The sequence below is a fragment of the Chiloscyllium punctatum genome, chromosome 16 (genome assembly GCF_047496795.1).
Source record: "Chiloscyllium punctatum isolate Juve2018m chromosome 16, sChiPun1.3, whole genome shotgun sequence".
In the NCBI taxonomy this organism is placed as follows: domain Eukaryota; kingdom Metazoa; phylum Chordata; class Chondrichthyes; order Orectolobiformes; family Hemiscylliidae; genus Chiloscyllium; species Chiloscyllium punctatum.
The window spans coordinates 39,305,458-39,325,507 of record NC_092754.1 but is presented as its reverse complement, the minus strand read 5'-3'; the positions used below and the strand labels follow the sequence as shown (position 1 = coordinate 39,325,507).

The 20,050-nt window shown below is 41.0% G+C and overlaps 1 protein-coding gene across 1 annotated transcript in view; it reads right to left on the bottom strand.

Annotated features, from left to right (window-relative positions):
- Positions 1–18,460: 18,460 nt before the first annotated feature.
- cep104 (centrosomal protein 104) overlaps positions 18,461–20,050 on the bottom strand; it is a 198,703-nt gene continuing 197,113 nt past the window's right edge. Inside the window, exon 23 of the mRNA XM_072586748.1 lies at positions 18,461–19,101. Coding sequence (XP_072442849.1) covers positions 18,965–19,101 — 137 coding nt within the window. The 3' untranslated portion in view covers positions 18,461–18,964. The remainder of the gene's footprint in view (positions 19,102–20,050) is intronic.

The window sequence follows — 20,050 nt, the reverse complement described above, 5'->3', positions numbered from 1 at the left end:
GAGAGTGAAGATGAAAAGATCATTGCCAACAGCTCTGCAATTTCCTCTCTTGCTTCCCGCATAATAGAACATAGAACATAGAACATAGAAGAATACAGCGCAGTACAGGCCCTTCGGCCCTCGATGTTGCGCCGATCAAAGCCCACCTAACCTACACTAACCCACTATCCTCCATATACCTATCCAATGCCCGCTTAAATACCCATAAAGAGGGAGAGTCCACCACTGCTACTGGCAGGGCATTCCATGAACTTACGACTCGCTGAGTGAAGAACCTACCCCTAACATCAGTCCTATATCTACCCCCCCTTAATTTAAAGCTATGCCCCCTTGTAATAGCTGACTCCATACGAGGAAAAAGGTTCTCACTGTCAACCCTATCTAACCCCCTAATCATCTTGTACACCTCTATCAAGTCACCCCTAAACCTTCTTTTCTCCAATGAAAACAACCCCAAGTGCCTCAGCCTTTCCTCATACGATCTTCCTACCATACCAGGCAACATCCTGGTAAACTTCCTCTGCACCCATTCCAGTGCCTCCACATCCTTCCTATAGTATGGCGACCAAAACTGCACACAATATTCCAGATGCGGCCGCACCAGAGTCTTATACAACTGCAGCATGACCTCAGGACTCTGGAACTCAATTCCTCTACCAATAAAAGCCAGTACACCATATGCCTTCTTCACTGCACTATTTACCTGGGTGGCAACTTTCAGAGATCTGTGTACATGGACACCAAGATCCCTCTGCTCTTCCACACTACCAAGTATCCGACCATTAGCCCAGTACCCCATCTTTTTGTTACTCTTACCAAAGTGAATCACCTCACACTTAGCTACATTGAACTCCATTTGCCACCTTTCTGCCCAGCTCTGCAGCTTCTCTATATCCCGCTGTAACCTGCCACATCCTTCCTCACTGTCTACAACTCCTCCGACTTTCGTATCATCCGCAAACTTGCTCACCCAACCTTCTAACCCTTCCTCCAGGTCATTTATAAAAATGACAAACAGCAATGGTCCCAAAACAGATCCTTGCGGAACACCGCTAGTGACGGCACTCCAAGATGAACCTTTGCCATCAACTACTACCCTCTGACTTCTTCCAGCCAGCCAATTCCTAATCCAAACCTCCAACTCACCCTCAATGCCATATCTCTGTATTTTCTGCAGTAGCCTACCATGGGGGACCTTATCAAACGCCTACTAAAATCCATATATACCACATCTACCGCTTTCCCCTCATCTACCTCCTTAGTCACCTTCTCAAAGAATTCAATAAGGTTTGTGAGGCACGACCTGCCCTTCACAAAACCATGCTGACTATCCTTGATCACATTATTCTTATCCAGATGTGCATAAATCCTATCCCTTACTATTCTCTCTAAGACTTTGCCCACAACAGAAGTGAGACTCACTGGCCTATAGTTACTAAGATTATCCCTACTCCCCTTCTTGAACAAGGGAACCACGTTTGCTAGCCTCCAGTCCTCTGGCACTACTCCTGTAGACAAAGAGGACACAAAAATCAAGGCCAATGGCTCTGCAATCTCCTCCCTAGCTTCCCAGAGGATCCTAGGATAAATGCCATCAGGCCCAGGGGACTTATCTATTTTCACCCTTGCCAGAATTTCCAACACCTCTTCTCTACATATCTCAAAGCCATCCATTCTACTTATTCGTGCCTCAGTATTCATATCGACAACAATGTCCTGTTCCTGAGTGAATACTGACGAAAAGTATTCATTCAGTGCCTCCCCAATCTCTTCAGCCTCCACACGCAACTTCCCATTACTATCCTTGATTGGACCTATTCCTACCCTAGTCATTCTTTTATTCCTAACATACCTATAGAAAGCCTTAGGGTTTTCCCTAATCCTACCAACTAAGGACCTTTCATGTCCCCTCCTTGCTGCTCTTAGCTCTCTCTTCAGGTCCTTCAGGGCTACCTTATAACTCTCAATTGCCCCAACTGAACCTTCACGCCTCATCTTTACAAAGGCCGCCCTCTTCCATTTAACAAGGGATTCCAATTCCTTATTAAACCACGGCTCCCTCACACGACCCTTTCCTCCCTGCCTGATAGGTACGTACTTATCAAGGACACTCAATAGTTGCTCCTTGAACAAGTTCCACATATCAATTATGCTCTTGCCTTGGAATCTACTTTTCCAATCCACACATCCTAAGTCATGCCTCACCGCATCATAATTTCCCTGCCCCCAGCTATAACTCTTGTCCTGTAGTACACACTTATCCCTCTCCATCACTAGAGTAAAAATCACCGAATTGTGGTCACTGTTCCCAAAGTGCTCACCTGCCTCTAGTTCTAATACCTGGCCTGGTTCGTTACCCAGAACCAAATCCAGTATGGCCTCACCTCTTGTTGGCTTATCTACATATTGTGTCAGGAAACTCTCCTGCACACATTGGACAAACACTGACCCATCTAACGAACTTGAGCTATAGCTTTCCCAATCAATATCAGGAAAGTTAAAGTCCCCCATAACAACCACCCTATTACTGTCACTCTTCTCCTGAATCATCTTCGCAATCCTTTCTTCAATGATTCTAGGACTATTAGGAGGCCTGTAAAAGACTCCTAACAGGGTGACCTCACCTCTCCTATTCCTAACCTCAACCCAAACTACCTCAGATGGCAAATCTTCATCCATCTTCCTTTCCACCGCTGTAATACTATCTTTGACAAGCAAAGCCACACCCCCCCTTCTTTTACCCCCACCTCTGACCCTACTAAAACATTTAAACCCTGGAACCTGCAACAACCAATCCTGTCCCTGATCTAGCCATGTCTCCGTAATAGCCACAACATCGAAGTCCCAGGTACCAACCCACGCTGCAAGTTCAATAATCCTAGGATATATCCTGTCAGGCCTGGGGGACTTGTCTATCCTCAAGTTTTTCAAAATGCCCAACACATCTTCCTTCCTAACAAGTATCTCCTTTAGCTGACCAGTCCGTTTCATACTCTCCTCTTCAACAATACGGTCCCTCTCATTTGTAAATACTGAAGAAAAGTACTCATTCAAGACCTCTCCTATCTCTTCCGACTCAATACACAATCTCCCACTACTGTCCATGATCGGACCTACCCTCGTTCTCGTCATTCTCATGTTTCTCACATAGGCATAAAAGGCCTTGGGGTTATCCTTGATCCTACCCGCCAAAGATTTTTCATGCCCTCTCTTAACTCTCCTAATCCCTTTCTTCAGCTCCCTCCTGGCTATCCTGTATCCCTCCAATGCCCTGTCTAAGCCTTGTTTCCTCAACCTTATGTAAGCCTCCTTCTTCCTCCTTACAAGATATTCAACCTCCTTCGTCAACCAAGGTTCCCTCACACGACCATCTCTTTCCTGCCTGACAGGTACATACATCTCAAGGACACGTGGTATCTGTTCCTTGAAAAAGTTCCACATTTCAACGACGTCCTTCCCTGACAACCTATGCTCCCAATTTATGCTCCTCAGATCCTGTCTTGCAGCATCGTATTTACCCTTCCCCCAATTGTAAAACCTGCCCTGTTGCACGCACCTATCTCTCTCCATAACCAAGGTGAAAGTCACAGAATTGTGGTCACCATCACCAAAATGTTCACCCACTAACAAGTCCATCACTTGTCCCGGTTCATTACCAAGTACCAAATCCAATATGGCCTCTCCTCTGGTTGGACACTCTACATACTGAGTTAGAAAAGCTTCCTGGACACACTGCACAAACATTGCCCCATCCAATCTACTTGGTCTAAAGAGCTTCCAATCAATATTTGGGAAGTTGAAATCACCCATGACTACTACCCTGTGCCTTCTGCACCTTTCCAAAATCTGTTTCTCCACATCTCTGCTGCTATTGGGGGGCCTATAGTAAACACCCAACAAGGTGACTGCTCCTTTCCTATTTCTGACTTCAGCCCATACTACCTCCAAAGGGAGATCCCCCTCCAACTGCCTTTCTGCAGCCGTTATACCATTTCTAATTAGCAACACCACCCCCCTCCTTTTTTACCACCCCCCAATCTTACTGAAACATCTGTAACCAGGAACCTCCAACAACCATTCCTATCCCTCTTCTATCCACGTTTCCGTGATAGCCACAACATCGTAGTCCCAAGTACCGATCCACGCCTTAAGTTCACCCACCTTATTTCTGATACTCCTTGCGTTGAAGTATATACACTTGAACCTATCTCTGTGTCCGCAAATATTCCCTGTCAGTGCTACCTTCTCCACAGCCTCCCTACATTCTTGGACATCCTGAAAAACAGCTCACCTACTTGCTGGACTACAAGTCCGGATCCCATCCCCCTGCCAAATTAGTTTAAACTCCCCTGAAGAGTGCTAGTAAACTTACCTCCAGGATATTGGTGCCCTTCTGGTTCAGGTGCAACCCGTCCTGCTTGTACAGGTCCCACCTTCCCCAGAGTGCAGTCCAATTGTCCAAATACCTGAAGCCCTCCCTCCCACACCATCCTTGCAGCCACGTGTTCAACTGCACTCTCTCCCTATTCCTTGCCTCACTGTCACGTGGCACCGGCAACAACCCAGTGATGACAACTCTGTCCGTGCTAGCTTTTAACTTCCAGCCTAACTCCCTGAGCTCCTGAATGACCTCCCCACCCCTCTTCCTACCTATGTCATTGGTGCCAATGTGCACCATGACTTCTGGCTGCACACCCTCCCCCTTAAGGATTCTGAAGACATGGTCCTAGACATCTCAGACCCTGGCATCCGGAAGGCAACAAACCATCCGAGAGTCTCGCCCATGTCCACAGAACCGCCTGTCTGTCCCTCTAATGATAGAGTCTCCTATACCTAGCACTATCCTCCTCTCCCCCTTTCCCTTCTGGGCCTCAGAGCTGGACCTCATGCCAGAGACCTGGTCACTGCAGCTTAACCCTGCTAGGCCGTCCCCCCCAACAGTATCCAAAGCGGTATACTTATTGTTGAGGGGAACAACCACAGGGGATCCCTGTACTGCCTGCTTTCTCCCCTTCCCATCTCTAACTGTTACCCAGCTACCTCTGTTCTCTGGCGTAACTATGTCCCTGTAGCTTCTATCTATTACCCTCTCAGCCTCTCGAATAATCCTCAGTTCATCCAACTCCAGCTCCAGTTCCCTAACGCGGTCTGTGAGGAGTTGGAGCTGGCTGCACTTCCTGAAGGAGAAGTCGGCAGGAGCATCGGTGGTCACCCCCCTCCTCAAACATCCTGCAGGAGGAACATTCCACTGCTTGCGCTGCCATAACTCTACACTTAGTCTCCAAAACAAGAACGCTAAGTAGCTTACCTGTTCAGCCGACTGAGTCCTTTTTTTAGGTTAGAGGAGGAGGGAGGGTGGGAGACACTACACGGGTAGCGTCTTGGGTTCCTTCTCCACTCAAACCTCTTACCTTCCCAGACAACTGCCGGGTTCCGGCTCCTAGTTAAAAATAACACAGACTGCGAAAAGAAAAAAAACGTTAATTTAAACTGGTCTCCGGATACCTTCCGGCTCCCCTCTCTGTGCGCCTGCTGTAGCACTGAGGTCGAAACCTCGGAGGTACGCGTTTTTAAATCAAACTTCTTACCTTCCCAGAAGCCTCTGTTGACGACTTCCGGGTTCCCGCTCCTAGTTAAAAAAAGACTGCGAAAAGAAAAAAAAACGTTAATTTAAACTGGTCTTTGCTTACCTTCCGGCTCCCCTCTCTGTGCGCCTGCTGTAGCACTGAGGTCATGTGTTTCAAAATACGCATAAATCCTTTCCCTAAGAATCCTCTCCAACAGCTTCCCAACCACTGATGTGAGACTCATCAGTCCATAATTTCTTGGATTATCCCTATTTCCATTCTTGAACAGAAGAACAACATTAGCTACTCATCAGTCCATACTGACTAGAGAGGATACAAAGATCTAGAAAAGGCCCCAGAAATTGCCTTTCAAGAACATAGGGTAGATACCATCAGACCCTGGGGACTTATCCACCCGAATGCTCTTCAAGACACCTAACACTACTTCTTTCTTGACCTCAAAATTCCCTAGCATCTTAGCATGCCCTACAATAACCTCACTATCCTCCATTTCTTTCTCCTGGGTGACTGACAATGCAAAATACTTCGTTAGGATGTTGCCTATATCCTCTGTTTCCAAACACAAGTTCCCTCCTTTATCCTTGAGTGGTCATACTTTCACTTGTTTTTAATGTATTAATAACAGGGGAAGCCACAAAAATGTCCACCAGTTTGGAGGTCATGTTACGGCCATACAGGATATTAAATAGGCCACTTTTGTAATATTGTGTGCAGTTCTGGTCTCCTTCTGATAAGAAGAATGTTGTGAAACTGGAAAGGGTTCAGAAACAATTTACAAGGATGTTGCCAGAGTTGGAGGATTTGAGCTATAGGGAGATGTTGAATAGGCTGGGGCTGTTTTCCCTGGACCGTCAGAGGCTGAGGGGTGACTGTATAGATGTTTACAAAATTATGAGTAACATGGGTAGGATAAATAGACATCGTCTTTTCCCTGGGGTGGGGGAGTCCAGAATTAGAGGGCATAGGTTTAGGAAGAGAAGGGAATGATTTAAAAGGGGCCTAAGAGGCAATTTTTTCACACAGAGGGTGGTGCATGTATAGGATGAGCTGCCAGAGGAAGTGATGGAGGCTGGTACAATTACAACATTTAAAACACATCTGGGTGGGTATATGAATAGGAAAGGTTTAGAGGGATGTGGGCAAAGTGCTGGAAAATGGGGCTAGATTGATTTAGGATATCTGGTCGGCATGGATGAGTTGGTCTGAAGGGTCGGTTTACGTGCTACACATCTCTACATCTGAAGATTCCCACCACCATGGTTGACAGAGCCCATAGCCATTTCTGACTTTCTGTTTTTGTTTCAGATCTTCATCATCGGCAGCTCTTGGTTTTATTTAACAATTTAATTCCCTCTACATGTTAACAAAAAAAGACTCCACTTCCACCATTTTCTGAGGCACAGTTCCAAAGTCTCATATAGGGTCTATTTATATGCTATACTGCCCTTTGGCCCAACTTGTCAATGACAACCAAGGATCTCATTCCATTTGCCTGCATTTGGCCCATATCTTTCTCAACCTTTCTTATCCATATTCCTGCCTTAATATCTTTTAAAGTTAGCATCCATCACACCCACCAAGCTCCACATTCAAGGGATTGTAAGCTACCATTTCTCCCACCTCCAGCAGGATGCCACCAGTCACATACTCCCCTACCCCTGTCAGTATTCCACAGGGACCAGTCTCTCCAGGACACTTGGTTCATTCCTCTTCCACTCCCAATACCTCCTTCTGGCACCTTATCCTGCAATTGCGGAAGGTGCAACAGCTGTCCATTTACCTTGTCCCTCCTCATGATCCAAGGGCCCAGATATTGATAGATTCTTGTTGTCTCGGGGAATTAAGGGCTACGGGGAGAATGCGGGTAAATGGAGTTGAAGTGCCCAGCAGCCATGATTGAATGGCGGAGTGGACTCGATGGGCCGAATGGCCTTATTTCCACTCCTATGTCTTATGGTCTTATATATATGCCAAGTGAAGCAGAGATTTACCTGCAGTTCATTCAATCTAGTCAACTGTATTTAGTACTTACATTGTGGTCTCTTATATAGTGGGGAGGCAAAATGCAGACTGGGTGACTACTTTGCAGAACACCTACTTTTAGTCTGTAAAAATAATCGTGAACTTCCAGTTGCCTGCCACTTCAATACACCATCATGTTCATACACCTACCTTTCTGCTGCAGTGCTTCAGCAAGTCTCAGTGAAAGCTTGAAACACTTCTCATTTTCTGCTTGGGGACTCTGTAGCCTCTTGGACTCAACGTTGAGTTTAATAGTTTTAGATCCTTTTTTCATCTTTTTTTTTACCCACCCCACACCCTGGTCCTATCATGACGTGGGTTGTTTTCAGTGCAGCCTACCAATTCTTTCCTACTCTGAGCTCACATTTAGTCATTTACTAAATTTCTCTTCTGTCGCTCTCAATAATTCCCTATCTACCTACCTGTTTCAGCTCATCTCTCACTCTGGGCTCCATCTCCATCTTTCCGATCATCTCACTGACCCCCTGTCCTGCGGATGTTGTCTTCAGTATAAACATCAGTGCTTCTTAGTTGCCATCAATTCTGATGTAATGTCTTGGAAGTGAAACTTTAACTCTACTTTCTCCCCACAGATGGTGGCAGACCTGCTGAGTTTCATCAGCAATTTCTGTTTTTGTTTTGGATCCTCAACATCAGCAGTTCTTGGTTTTATTTAACAATTTAATTACCTTTGCATGTTAAAAAAATAAGTTACTCCACTTCCACCATTTTCTGAGGCACAGTCTGAAAGTCTCGCATAAGTTCTGTTTCCGTGCTATACGGCCTAACTTGTCAATGCCAACCAGGAACTCATCCCATTTGCCTGCATTTGGTCCATATCCCTCTTAAAACCTTCTTATCCATATACCTGCCCTAGTGTTTTTAAAAATGTTGTAACTGTACCTGCCTCTACTATTTCCATTGGCAGCTCATTCCATATCTACACTAATCTGTGTGTGGAAAATGTTGCTCATCAGGTTCCTTTTAAATCTTTCATCGCTCACCTTTAACTATGCCCTCATGATTTTATGAACCTCTCTCAGGTCACCCCTCAGTCTTCTATGCTCCAGGGAAAAGAAAATCCCAGCCTCTCCTTATAACTCAAACTCTACAGTCTTGGTAACATCCTTGCAAATCTTTTGTGCACCCTTTCCAGTTTAGTAACATCCTTCCCATAGCAGGGCGACCAGAACTATATGCAGTACTCCAAAGGTGCCTTGTATAGCCGTAACATGATGCTCCAAAATTCATATTCAATGCTTTGACCGATGAAGACAAGCTTGCAAAACACCTTCACTATCCTGTCTACAAGTGACGCCACTTTCAAGGATCTATGTACCTCCAACCCCAGGTCTCTCTGTTTGACAACACTTCATAGGGCCCTACCATTACCGAAGTAAGTTCTGTCCTGGTTTGTCTTACCAAAACGCAACACTTTGTATTTATCTAAATTAAACGCCATCTGCCATTCCTCGGCCCACTGGATCAAGATTCCCTTGTACTCTTAGATAATGTTCTTCACTGTACATTATACCACAAATGTTGATGGCATTTCCAAACTTACAAATCATAACTCCCATAATCTCATCCAAATCATTTAAGTAAATGAAGAACAGTGGATCCAGCACTGATCCATGCGGAACACCTCCCAATCTAAAAAGCAATTCTCTACCACCACCGTCTCCTACTGTCAAGCCAAGTTTGTATCCTGTTGGGTAGCTGTCAATGGACACCACACGATCTAACCTTACTAACTAGTACTAACTGGAACCATGTCGAAAGCTTGCTGAAGCCCATGTAGACAATGTCTACTAATCTGCCCTCATCTATCTTCTTGGTCACCTCTTCAAAGAATTCAAATGGTTAGTGAGATACAATTTCCCATGCACAAAACGATGCTATTCCCAATCAATCCTTTCTTTTCCAAATGCATCCAAATCTTGTCCCTCAGAATCCCTCCAACAACCAGGCTAACAGGTCTGTAGTTCCCTGGCATTTCCTTACAACCTCACTTAAATAATGGCGCATTAGCCATCCTCCAGTCTCTGGCACCTCACCCATGGCTGTTGATCATCTTTGCTAGGTGCCCCACAATTTCTTCTCTAGTTTCCCACAATGTACTGGCATATACTTGATCAGATCCCAGGCATTTATCTACCTTTACATATTTTAAGACCTCCAACTCCTCCTATGATGCGGACTCATTTCAAAACATTACTATTTATTTCCCCAAGTTCCCCAGTTTTAAAGTCTTCCTCCAGAGTAAATAATTATGCAAAATATTTGTTTAGGGTCTCACCCATCTTCCATGGTTCCATATACAAATCTTTACAGGGCCCTATTCCCTTCTTAGTTACTCTTTTGTCCTTAATATACTTGCAGAATATCTTTATAATCTCCTTAACATTCTATCAAAGCTATCTCACATCCCCTTTTTGCCCTCCTGGGCTTTCCCTCTTAAATGTACTCCTACACCCCTGTACTCAAGACCCACTGGATCCCAGTCAAGTGTGTGTTGCTGGGAAAGCACAGCAAGTCAGGTAGCATCTGAGGAGGAGAATCAACATTTTGTGCAGAAACCTTTCATCAGGAATCACTTGATCCCAATCTCTATACCTGACATGCCTTCTTCCTTTTCTCAACTAGAGTCTCAATATCTCTATTCATCTAATGTTTCCTACTCCTGCCAGCCTTGTCCTTCGCACTAACCAGAACATGCTATCCCTGAACTCTTGTTATCACACTTTGCCAAATGTCTCTTTACCAGCAAGCAGCCTCCCCCAATCAACTTTTGAAATTTTCTGACTAATACTATCAAAATTGGCCTTGTCCAAATTTACAAATTTAATTTGCAGACCAGGCCTATCCTTTTCCATAACTATTTTAAAACTAATGGAATTAAGCTCACTGGTCCCAAAGTGCTCTCCAATAACACCTCAGTCACTTATCCTGCCTTATTTCCCAAGAGGAGATTGAGTTTTGCCCCTTGTCTTGGAGAGCCATTTACACATGGAAGTTTTCTTGAGTACACTTAAATTTCTCCCCATCCAAGCCCTTAAAACTATGGCAGTCCCATTCTGTATTTGTAAAGTTAAAATTCCCCACTATTACAACCTTATCATTTTTACAGCAATCTGTCATCTCTCTCAATTTTTCCTCCTCAGTTTCCCATTACTGGGAGGCCAATTATACAATCCCATCAAGTGATCACCCCCTTCTTATTTCTTTGTTCCACCCATGTAGTTTCATTTGGCGACAGGGCAGGAATATTGTAATTACTACCACGATGTTTTCTCTAATCAGGAACATTACCCTCTTCCTCTCTTGTCACTCCTTTTAGCATTTGTAACCCAGAACATTGAGCTTTCAGTCCTGTCCCTTCCTCAGCCATGCAACCCTAGTCCCACGTTTCCATCCATGCCACTTTCCTCTGCCTTACCAATCAAGCCTCTTGCACTGAAATAAATGCAGTTTAATTGATCAATCTTCCCTCATTCTCTGCTGTCCTCTTGCCTGCCTTGTCTCTTTAACTTATCCTCTAACTTCTGTATCAGCCTCAACTTTCCCTCATCTCACTACTACTTTGCTTCCCAATTACCTGCCAACTCTCAAATAATAAATAATTCTCATCTTTTTGTCCTAAACAGACACCCGCACCCCGAACCAGATCCAAAATTCTGGACTGACCCACAAGAGGAAACATTCTTCCTATTCCCACCTTGTCAAGACCATTTAGGATTTAATGGACTTCAATCTATTTACCACAGCCTTCTAAACTCCAGTGGAACCAAGCCCAGCCTTCCTAAACTATCTTCGTAAGACCACCCATTCATTTTAAATATCAATCTAGAGAATCTCCTCTAAATTGTTTTTTGAGTCAATTGTAATTGGCTCGAGTTCAATTAAGTTCGCCAAGAGCAGACTTTTAGCTACCAGTTCAACTATGTTTATTCAATGTTTCATATATCCATGCATGATTTCTTACATAGGTCACTCAATTATCTCACCATTTCCCATGTCTATCTGATTCTATGAAGTTGTGAGTTTGTTTTAAAAAAAGACAAAAATTACAAAGTAAATATTTATTCATTTCATACATTGGTGCAAACTCAACTCCTTCAAATACATGATCATGTGCTTTGAATTTGAATAAAATTCTTTGAAGGGATTACCTTGTAAAAGTAATAATGTATAAATTACAATTTCTGAACAAATTAATTATTTTTGATTTTCTTTTCATCATATCAGCTGATTTAGTGAATGTAAAATGTGTACATTAGTGATACCTGCACACTGGAATACACTGCAGCCTTGGAGACTCAGGTGAAAAGTACAGAAATACAAATGATTTTTTCCCACCAGTGGGTGAAGCAGTTGATTATTACTTCATGGAGGTTCATGAGTTCTGATCTTCATGGATTTAAACTCAAGACATTCTGGATCATTGCCTTACTCAGAACATGCAATTGGCAGCAGAACAGAGTTTATAAACCTCACAGTCCTTTGAGCTTTACAGTCAAGAGAATCCCAGCAAATATAGAAGGTCTGCTGGTTATTCTAGAAGCTTTTTAAAACTGTAAACGCTATTATTTTCCAATGCTAAAAGCATCTCTCCCTCTAACTGCTTTGGAGAGCAGTAACACTATTTGGCTATGATATTTTATTGTATCCAGTCTAAATTGTCTTGCAATTAACTTTGGGACAATACCTATCAAGAGATGGGTCAGTTCCAGTTTTTAACCTTACTAAAGAGGGGAAGTGCTTTCATTGCACTTCCCATGGTCGAGGTAAGGGACCCAAGCATGCAACTTAAAAATTGTTTAGTTTCCTTCCTAACCACCTCCACTTCCCTTTCTTCCTTTACCATTCCCTTAAATCCAATCTTTTTCTATGACTTGCTGTTGATTCCCTCACACCTCTAAAGTGGTTTTAGAATGTTTCCCAACACTAAATATGTGTGGTTATTAGCTCATGATCCAGTGTTTTACTATTTTGGTAACAGGACTATCATTCTGTTTAGGGAACAGGACCGATCCATACCAAGAGGTTTTCTTGTGCAGGATTATACCAATTCTGCACAGATAGACACAAGAAACTGTTATAGGATCCTGGAGACTTACACACCCCTGTTCTTCTGCTCAATATTATCTGATATTTTGATGAAACATTCCAATCTACTGTTTGGTGTCTTAATCAAAGTTAAGTTCATTGTTTCAAAAAAATCAAGTGCAGTAGAAAATTCATGGATATAAAAGGGTAAAATATAAACAGATTCACAAAATAATACAACATTCAATTACATTTATGTGCCAAAGAAATACAAAACAAAAAGTGCAAATGTTAAAATCAGAGAAAGGACAGTAATACCAAATAATAAACTCACCTTTCAAATGGATTTCCTTCTTGTTCCTAGCATCTAATAAGGCAGGTATCCCATGTTAATTGTTATTCACAAACTGCTCACGACGGTTGAAATTTGTGTAATAGGTTTAGTAATAAAAAAGGAAACAAGCAAAAGTAAGTCAGCTGTATAAAACTGCTCCAGATTATTATTCAACTGGTATCTTGACCATTTTGATGCGATTTCAGTGGAATGAATAAAAAGCCTTGATTAAGAGCTTGAGACAATCATAGAATATCTGGCATAGATATAATAAGTATTATCCACGTCAGTGCTAAAAAAAACGAACAATTTTTGTGGGTATAAACTTGAAAATCAGGCACCAATTAAAGGTATATCCAGTTAAACGCAGAGAAGCAAAGGTATCATTGTACTGACATTTATCACCAAGTGTACTACCGTTTATAAGAAGGAAATGCTGTAATAGTTTGTAAAGTTGGAGCTCAGTCAAATGTAGCAACTTAAGTAACATGAACACCCATGTGTAACTAAAATCAAAACCTACAATTCAAGGTACGACCAAGAAATACATGAGAGAGAAGATAAATCAATAATTCATTATCTTAAAAATACTCAATTTCAATAACTTGAAAATTGTAGATAAGGTGAGGGACTGAGTCTCAAAGTATTATGATCCTGGGAAAGAATTATTTTTAACAGTGGAATGAATCTTTCAGTGAAGGTTGACATTCCCCTGCAAGAACGAAAAGTGAGAACTCACAGGATTCCTAGGATGCCATTTTATAGGGCCCCAGTAAACAATTTGGCAGTACAGTAATCTTGAAATGTCTCACGCCCATGTGACGATGCTGTCAGTTTAAGAGGTTATTTTATCCTTTTTTTGAAGGCAGGTTGTAAGGCAGAGGTATCAAGTTAATCTCTAAGGAAATAAACAACTTGTGATGCGTTGGGCTTTTTTAATGAAAGTTATAACAATGGAAGCAGCCTTGGTGTGGCTAGCTAGCACACAGACCAAGCTTTATAGTTTTTTTTATAGCCGGAAGCTTCAGTGAATGCCTCTAGCTCCTTTTTCTGAATTTTCTCTCAATGTTTCTACGTCCTGGATTGGACAACTGCATGTGAGAATCTGTCTGAATTTACTTTTTTGTGTTAATGGTACATTACGATATTGGAAAGTCTGTTAGTAACTGTATCTATCATTCGGTAAAGTTTTCCACTAAAGTTATTCTAAATTCCTCTTTTTTGGTTTGTATTTTAACTGTAGTCTACCTTTAAACTAACGCTGGGGTCTAGGCTACCTTCTTAAACTCAACACCTGGAACGGGCTGACTGATGATGATGGTGGAAGCCACTTGTGCTCAAGTAGTGTTGCTGTAGTGGGATGGCTATTATTGCTGAGGGCCCTTTCTAGGCCGAGAAGTACAAATTACAGGGAATCTGCTCAGAGGTTACCAGAGATTAGCTTGTGAGCACATGTTACAATCATGGGCCTCACTGGCATAGCCAAACTGTCCCAAATGGCCCAATTTGGCCAGAGGTGCCAACTGTGCCATTGTGAAACTCCTTTTGCCATACTGTGAGCACAACCTCATTGGGCTGGGAACAATTCAATTATGAGGTAATCTCCCAATACAAATGTTTGAGCTATGCTTTCAGAAACGACTATAGCTCACCCAACATCTGACAGCTGTTAAAAACTGCATTGTTCTCAGACTACTAGATCAGATTCTGTATCATTATGGCTATAGATCATCTCCAGGATGTTAGGCACTAATCATTAACTCGATAAGGCCAGCATTTGACTAAGTGGTGATGAGCATTCATTTCAGTTGGCCACTTGCCAAACCACTAATTGCAGAAGCAACGATCTTTTGTGGTAAACTGGGAGGAAGTTCAACATTTAAATAGGGAAGAGAATTATTTATGAAAGCTGTACTTAGAGGAGAAAGTCAACTACAGCCCTATAAGTATCATGCCTCCTCAGAAGATGGAAACAGACTTTAGGAAACTCAGTGCAACTGAAGTACAAATGTGTGCTCATTGTTTAACTTGCAGGATGTGAAGCTATCCTTAGTTGCATGTTGCTTTGACATTCTTTGATATACTGGTTTTGTGGACATTGGATATGCCACAATAGATGCTCTCACAGGCTTATTTTTTGTTCCAATGAAGTGATCTAGAATATTTCTTGTAATTCAGAAAACTAAAGGGAAATGAGATAAACAAGGAACAAAAACAGAAGTTGCTGGAAAAGCTTAGCAGGTCTGGCAGCATCTGTGAAATCAGAGTTAACGTTTCAGGTCATGTGACCCTTCCTCAGAACCGGACTTGAAACATTAACTCTGATTTCACAGATGCTGCCAGACCTGCTAAGCTTTTCCAGCAACTTCTGTTTTTGCTTCCGATTTACAGCATCCATAACTCTTTTGGTTTTTAAATAAAGAGCAAAATGAATTTCCATTTGGTCTCTGCCTAAGACACAGGAGCAGACTCATCCCACCGAGTCTGCTCCGCCATTAAATGAGATCATAATAATTGGTTATCCTCAAATGCATTTTACAACCCTTTCCTCATAACCTTGATTCTGTCACTGATGAAAAGTCTGTCTTGGTCTTGAGTATACTCGCTGACCTAGCCTCTACAGCCCTCGTAAAGAATTCCACAGATTCACTACCTCAGAAGAAATTTCTCCTTATCGCAGACTTAAATGGGCCTTTTGCAATTATACCCTTTGGTCATAGACACTCCCACATGAGGAAATAACTCCAATCTACCTTGTCAAGTCCCTCAAGAATCTGAAATGTGTCAGTAAGTTCACCTCTCATTCTTTTAAATTCCAAAGAATACATGCCCAGCATACTCAATCTCTCATCATAAAACAATTCCTCCATATCCTCTGTCAGCCTAGTGAACCTTCTGTGAACAACACCAGCATTTCTTTCTTCCACTTTCTGGAGAAAAGTTTCTCCGATCCATTTTATATTTTGAAAAAAGCTTGCAAGTTTACACTCAAAGTGCCCCTTCTTCCTCTCTTTTCCCTGTCTTGTGAGATTCAAAAACATAACTGAGGTAACATAATTGGACTTTACCCAATGACAGATTATTGAAGTTCAATGCAATCAATAGTCTTTGCTAGGTTGTGACTCTTAACATTTATCTCACTGTTCCTTGCATTGGGGAGAAAAGCCATCAAAGTAACAACTTGCGTGCATAAGTCAATGAACAGTTTTGGAAATGTGTGCTCAGTCATGGGTGACAAATTAGTGGATACTTGAACAATACTTTCTTGGGCAAGACAGAGATTACTGATTAACACCCACACTGTACCTTAGCCAAAAAAAAAAGCCCAAAACTTTCAAGAAGGGACGCAAGGGAAAAAGATTTGCATGGAAGAAATAATTTTTTAAAAAATGTACATTGCAATCTACTGTGAACAATGAGCTTGTGATTACAAAATCAGAACCACCTTAAGTACTTTAACAAAATCGAAACTTGGCAATCAAACGAGGAATAATCTGTATTCCAGGAATGACTATAATAAATACAAATATACATTTGACAAGGTTATGAACAATAAATGAAATAAATTATTTGCTTTTTAAGCTGAAAAGCTAAAATCAGGAACAAATTATGGTCAGTCTCTTTTTAATTAGATATGTAATTGCAATTATATACTTTTTTTTAAAAACACCTATACCTACAATAGTTCACTCAGTTTCGCCAAATATCTCAACTCATGGAGTTAGAACAACATACATCTTGATCACCCAAGGCTTTTTGCAAAAGATACATTATAGGTGACTTCGTAATTTTACTTGCTTCTAAATGAGCTAACTCAGGCTATGGGGAACGGTAGGCGATAAAGGTCAAGGAGATGGAGCTACAAATTCTTCCACAGTGCTGACAACAGTAGATTTTGTAACTAATACACAGCATTTTTTACCTGCTAACCTAAAATGCAAAATAAATATTTCCATACTGTTCACCTAAGTGTTCCACTCATTTACCATTCTTGGTGGTTCTCAGGAAAGGATTTATGAAATTTACTTGCAAAGGTGTTTTTTAAATTTTGAAAACTTGCACTTTTTTTTAAACTTGGTCACATTACTTTGCTAACATAGATGATGTTCTCCTGCTTTTTTTTAACCTTCCAGGGCTGATTCTTTTCCCCAATCCAAAACAGCAGAAATGGTCATTAGTTTTCATATCTTCTGGCTACTGCCCAAAGACCAACCTGTTTATAAAATAGGTGGGTACTGGCACCAAAACCCATTTGCTGGGGTTTTTCATTGCCTGCAACCTTGGAAAGCTGGAGACCCAGGATAATTACATCAACTCTATTTTACTTCAAAATATTGTATCAGCATCCTTTGCTCCAAAAATTACAAATTAGATTTTTCTACAGAGCAGTATCAAATAGAACATATGGCAATAGTCTGTGAATATGCAACATAACAATTAAAATTGATCTTTTGTTTAATGCTCCAGTTTTCTGACCAAGTTTAATTTGATGTTTAGGCTTTCTATGTAAGAAACACTTATCTGTTCCATTATTGCACTTCAATTTTGTGGCTTTCAATAAATGAGACACATGCAATTTATTTTCTTAGATGTCCTAAAACCACAATGCCAATCAAACAATCCATATTTAAGGGCAATTTTATTTTAATTTGGGCAACACAGCTCCCAAAATCATTTGGAAAATATTGAGCAGGATTCTGGAATTTTCACAAGTTTAAGGATTGAGCTACAAGGGTTTTAATACCAAAAAAACATACTGAACTGATTTTTGGCAGCATCTTTTGAGATTCTGCCTGTATTATATTTGGTGGCATTTAATAATCCCTGTACAATGTAGATAGATGGATAATCGAGTGGGTCCTGTTATGTTTGCGATCCTTCCAAACCAATGCTTTGCTATGCACTTCATCTAAGCAGTTATTCAACATCAAAACAAGAAACATAATACCTTAAATGTTTTTTCATGATTCTCCCGAGTGTATTTTTACCAACAGTATTTTCCTTGATAAGTGTTTATAGAAGCAAAGCTATGTCATTTTACTCTAATCAATGATTCTATTCACACTGAAGCAGCAATCAGACTTATAGGCTACAGATGCATGAAAGAACTGTAATGGGAGCTTCAGGTGTCTAGCTTTTCTCAATTTATCTTAAATTAATCTCCAGTGTCAGATTCACAGATTTATTGCATAAAACTAGTTTACTGCAACCACTTATATTAGCAAGATTTTACGTAGTGAACAACAGTTCCAGCTTTCAGTCTGACTATTAACAGTGAATGATTTATCCTGCCACGATGAGCTCAATTCTCTGATGAATTGCATGTTATTCAAATAATTAGTCAAGAAAAACTTTCGTCTCTGAACTTAAGACCAACTATCAAAGTACAGCACCTCCTTCAAACCCATGTAGTATTTCACTACAAATGAAAGTGTTGTTGGTGATACATTCAGTTTAGAAGAGATAATTCTGTATAGTCTTTAATATATTCCAAAGGAATGCTATAATTGATCAATCATAACAATGTGATTAAATTCCTTTCCAAACCTGTTGTTTTCCTACTTGTTTTCTTTTTATACATGTGCATGTAGCAAATTATAACTTGTTATAGCATAACAGATGAATGTGTTGCAAAATAACTATTGTGTACTTTTACAGTTCTGTTTTCATTTAGAAGAGGCTTAATCATTTAACAAAAATAATTTCCTTAGTACCAATGGAATTCTTTAAGGAATTAAGTTGAAGGCTAGCCTGGCTGAGATGGATGTTTCACAGAACATCAAAATGACTCCAACAGATCAGAAGCATGTTCTACTGTGATTAGCCTTCGTGCAAACAGTCTTTCACCCGTCAATTACTTCACAGCCCTGCGTGTCCAGAACTGACATTGCAATCTGACTGTTCAATACTCATAGTGCAGAGTTTTTTTTTTAAGGTTTATTGCCATAACTTGACCTTGTATGGTGAGAGTTTATCGTCGATTTGAAGATAAGTTTGTTGTTTTATTTAATCCAGCTCTTGGAGCAGGGATTTTGCTGCTGGAGGGTGGGGAACGTCCTTTAATCCCAGTGGTACCAGACCTAGAAGTAGCCAGAGTCCCAGATTTTTCTGTTTATAAAGTAAGAAAAAAACATTTATTTGACTTTAATAAGGATTTTTCATCTTATTGTCCCAGTGGTACGAAGAGTGACAAGAAAAATTAAAAGTTTACTTTAAGCAAAAGTCCAATACTGCTGTAATCAAGGCGATGGGACAAGTTCACTGAAATCAAATATTTTAAGCAACTTGGCAGGAACAAACCAAGAGGAATGCTACATAGCAGCAGCCCAAAATATATACAGTTTGCTGGTTGTTAATGTAAACAGAAAAAATGTGAGAAGTAAATAAACTTTCAGCTCAAGTTTGATGCACTTTAAAGTGTCAGGAAACAAACATATGTCCTCTGCCATAAATTATAGCAGCTGTCTTTCATTATAAATCAGTACTCGAGCTGGAAGTCACCAACTTGTGAATACAAGGTTTGTAAACTCAATGAGGTGAGCTAAGCATAAATCTCACATGCGTCAATTAAACTGTGATGTATTAAGTCCTTACTTCAAATGTGATTGCATTCCTGAAAAATTGTGACTTTACACGAAACACTGATTTCCATAAGAATCCACAGTGAAACTATGTTCTGTAGGGTTTTCTTTATCAGATTTTAAAAATACCTTGTAAATTGAAGCCTTTAGTAATGTTACATTGATAGATTAAATAACTTTTTACTATAGTACTGGACTTATGCCTGCTACAGATCTTCCTAAACCTCCCATTGCCAGTAGATCCTTCTTCTCGCTGATCTTCTGATTTGCAACCCTCACACAGAAGATTCAATTATGGTAATTTTGTTCAATGGCATGGGGAGGTAACTGGACTCTCTCTCTTGCTGGGAATGGTCATTGCTCATGCATCACAAAAGTCAGTTGGTACTAATGTACTGACCAACTCGAATGGATTGCTGCAGATAGGAACAGACTGCTTCAGCAGCTGAGAAATCAAAATGGTAATTAACAGTGCA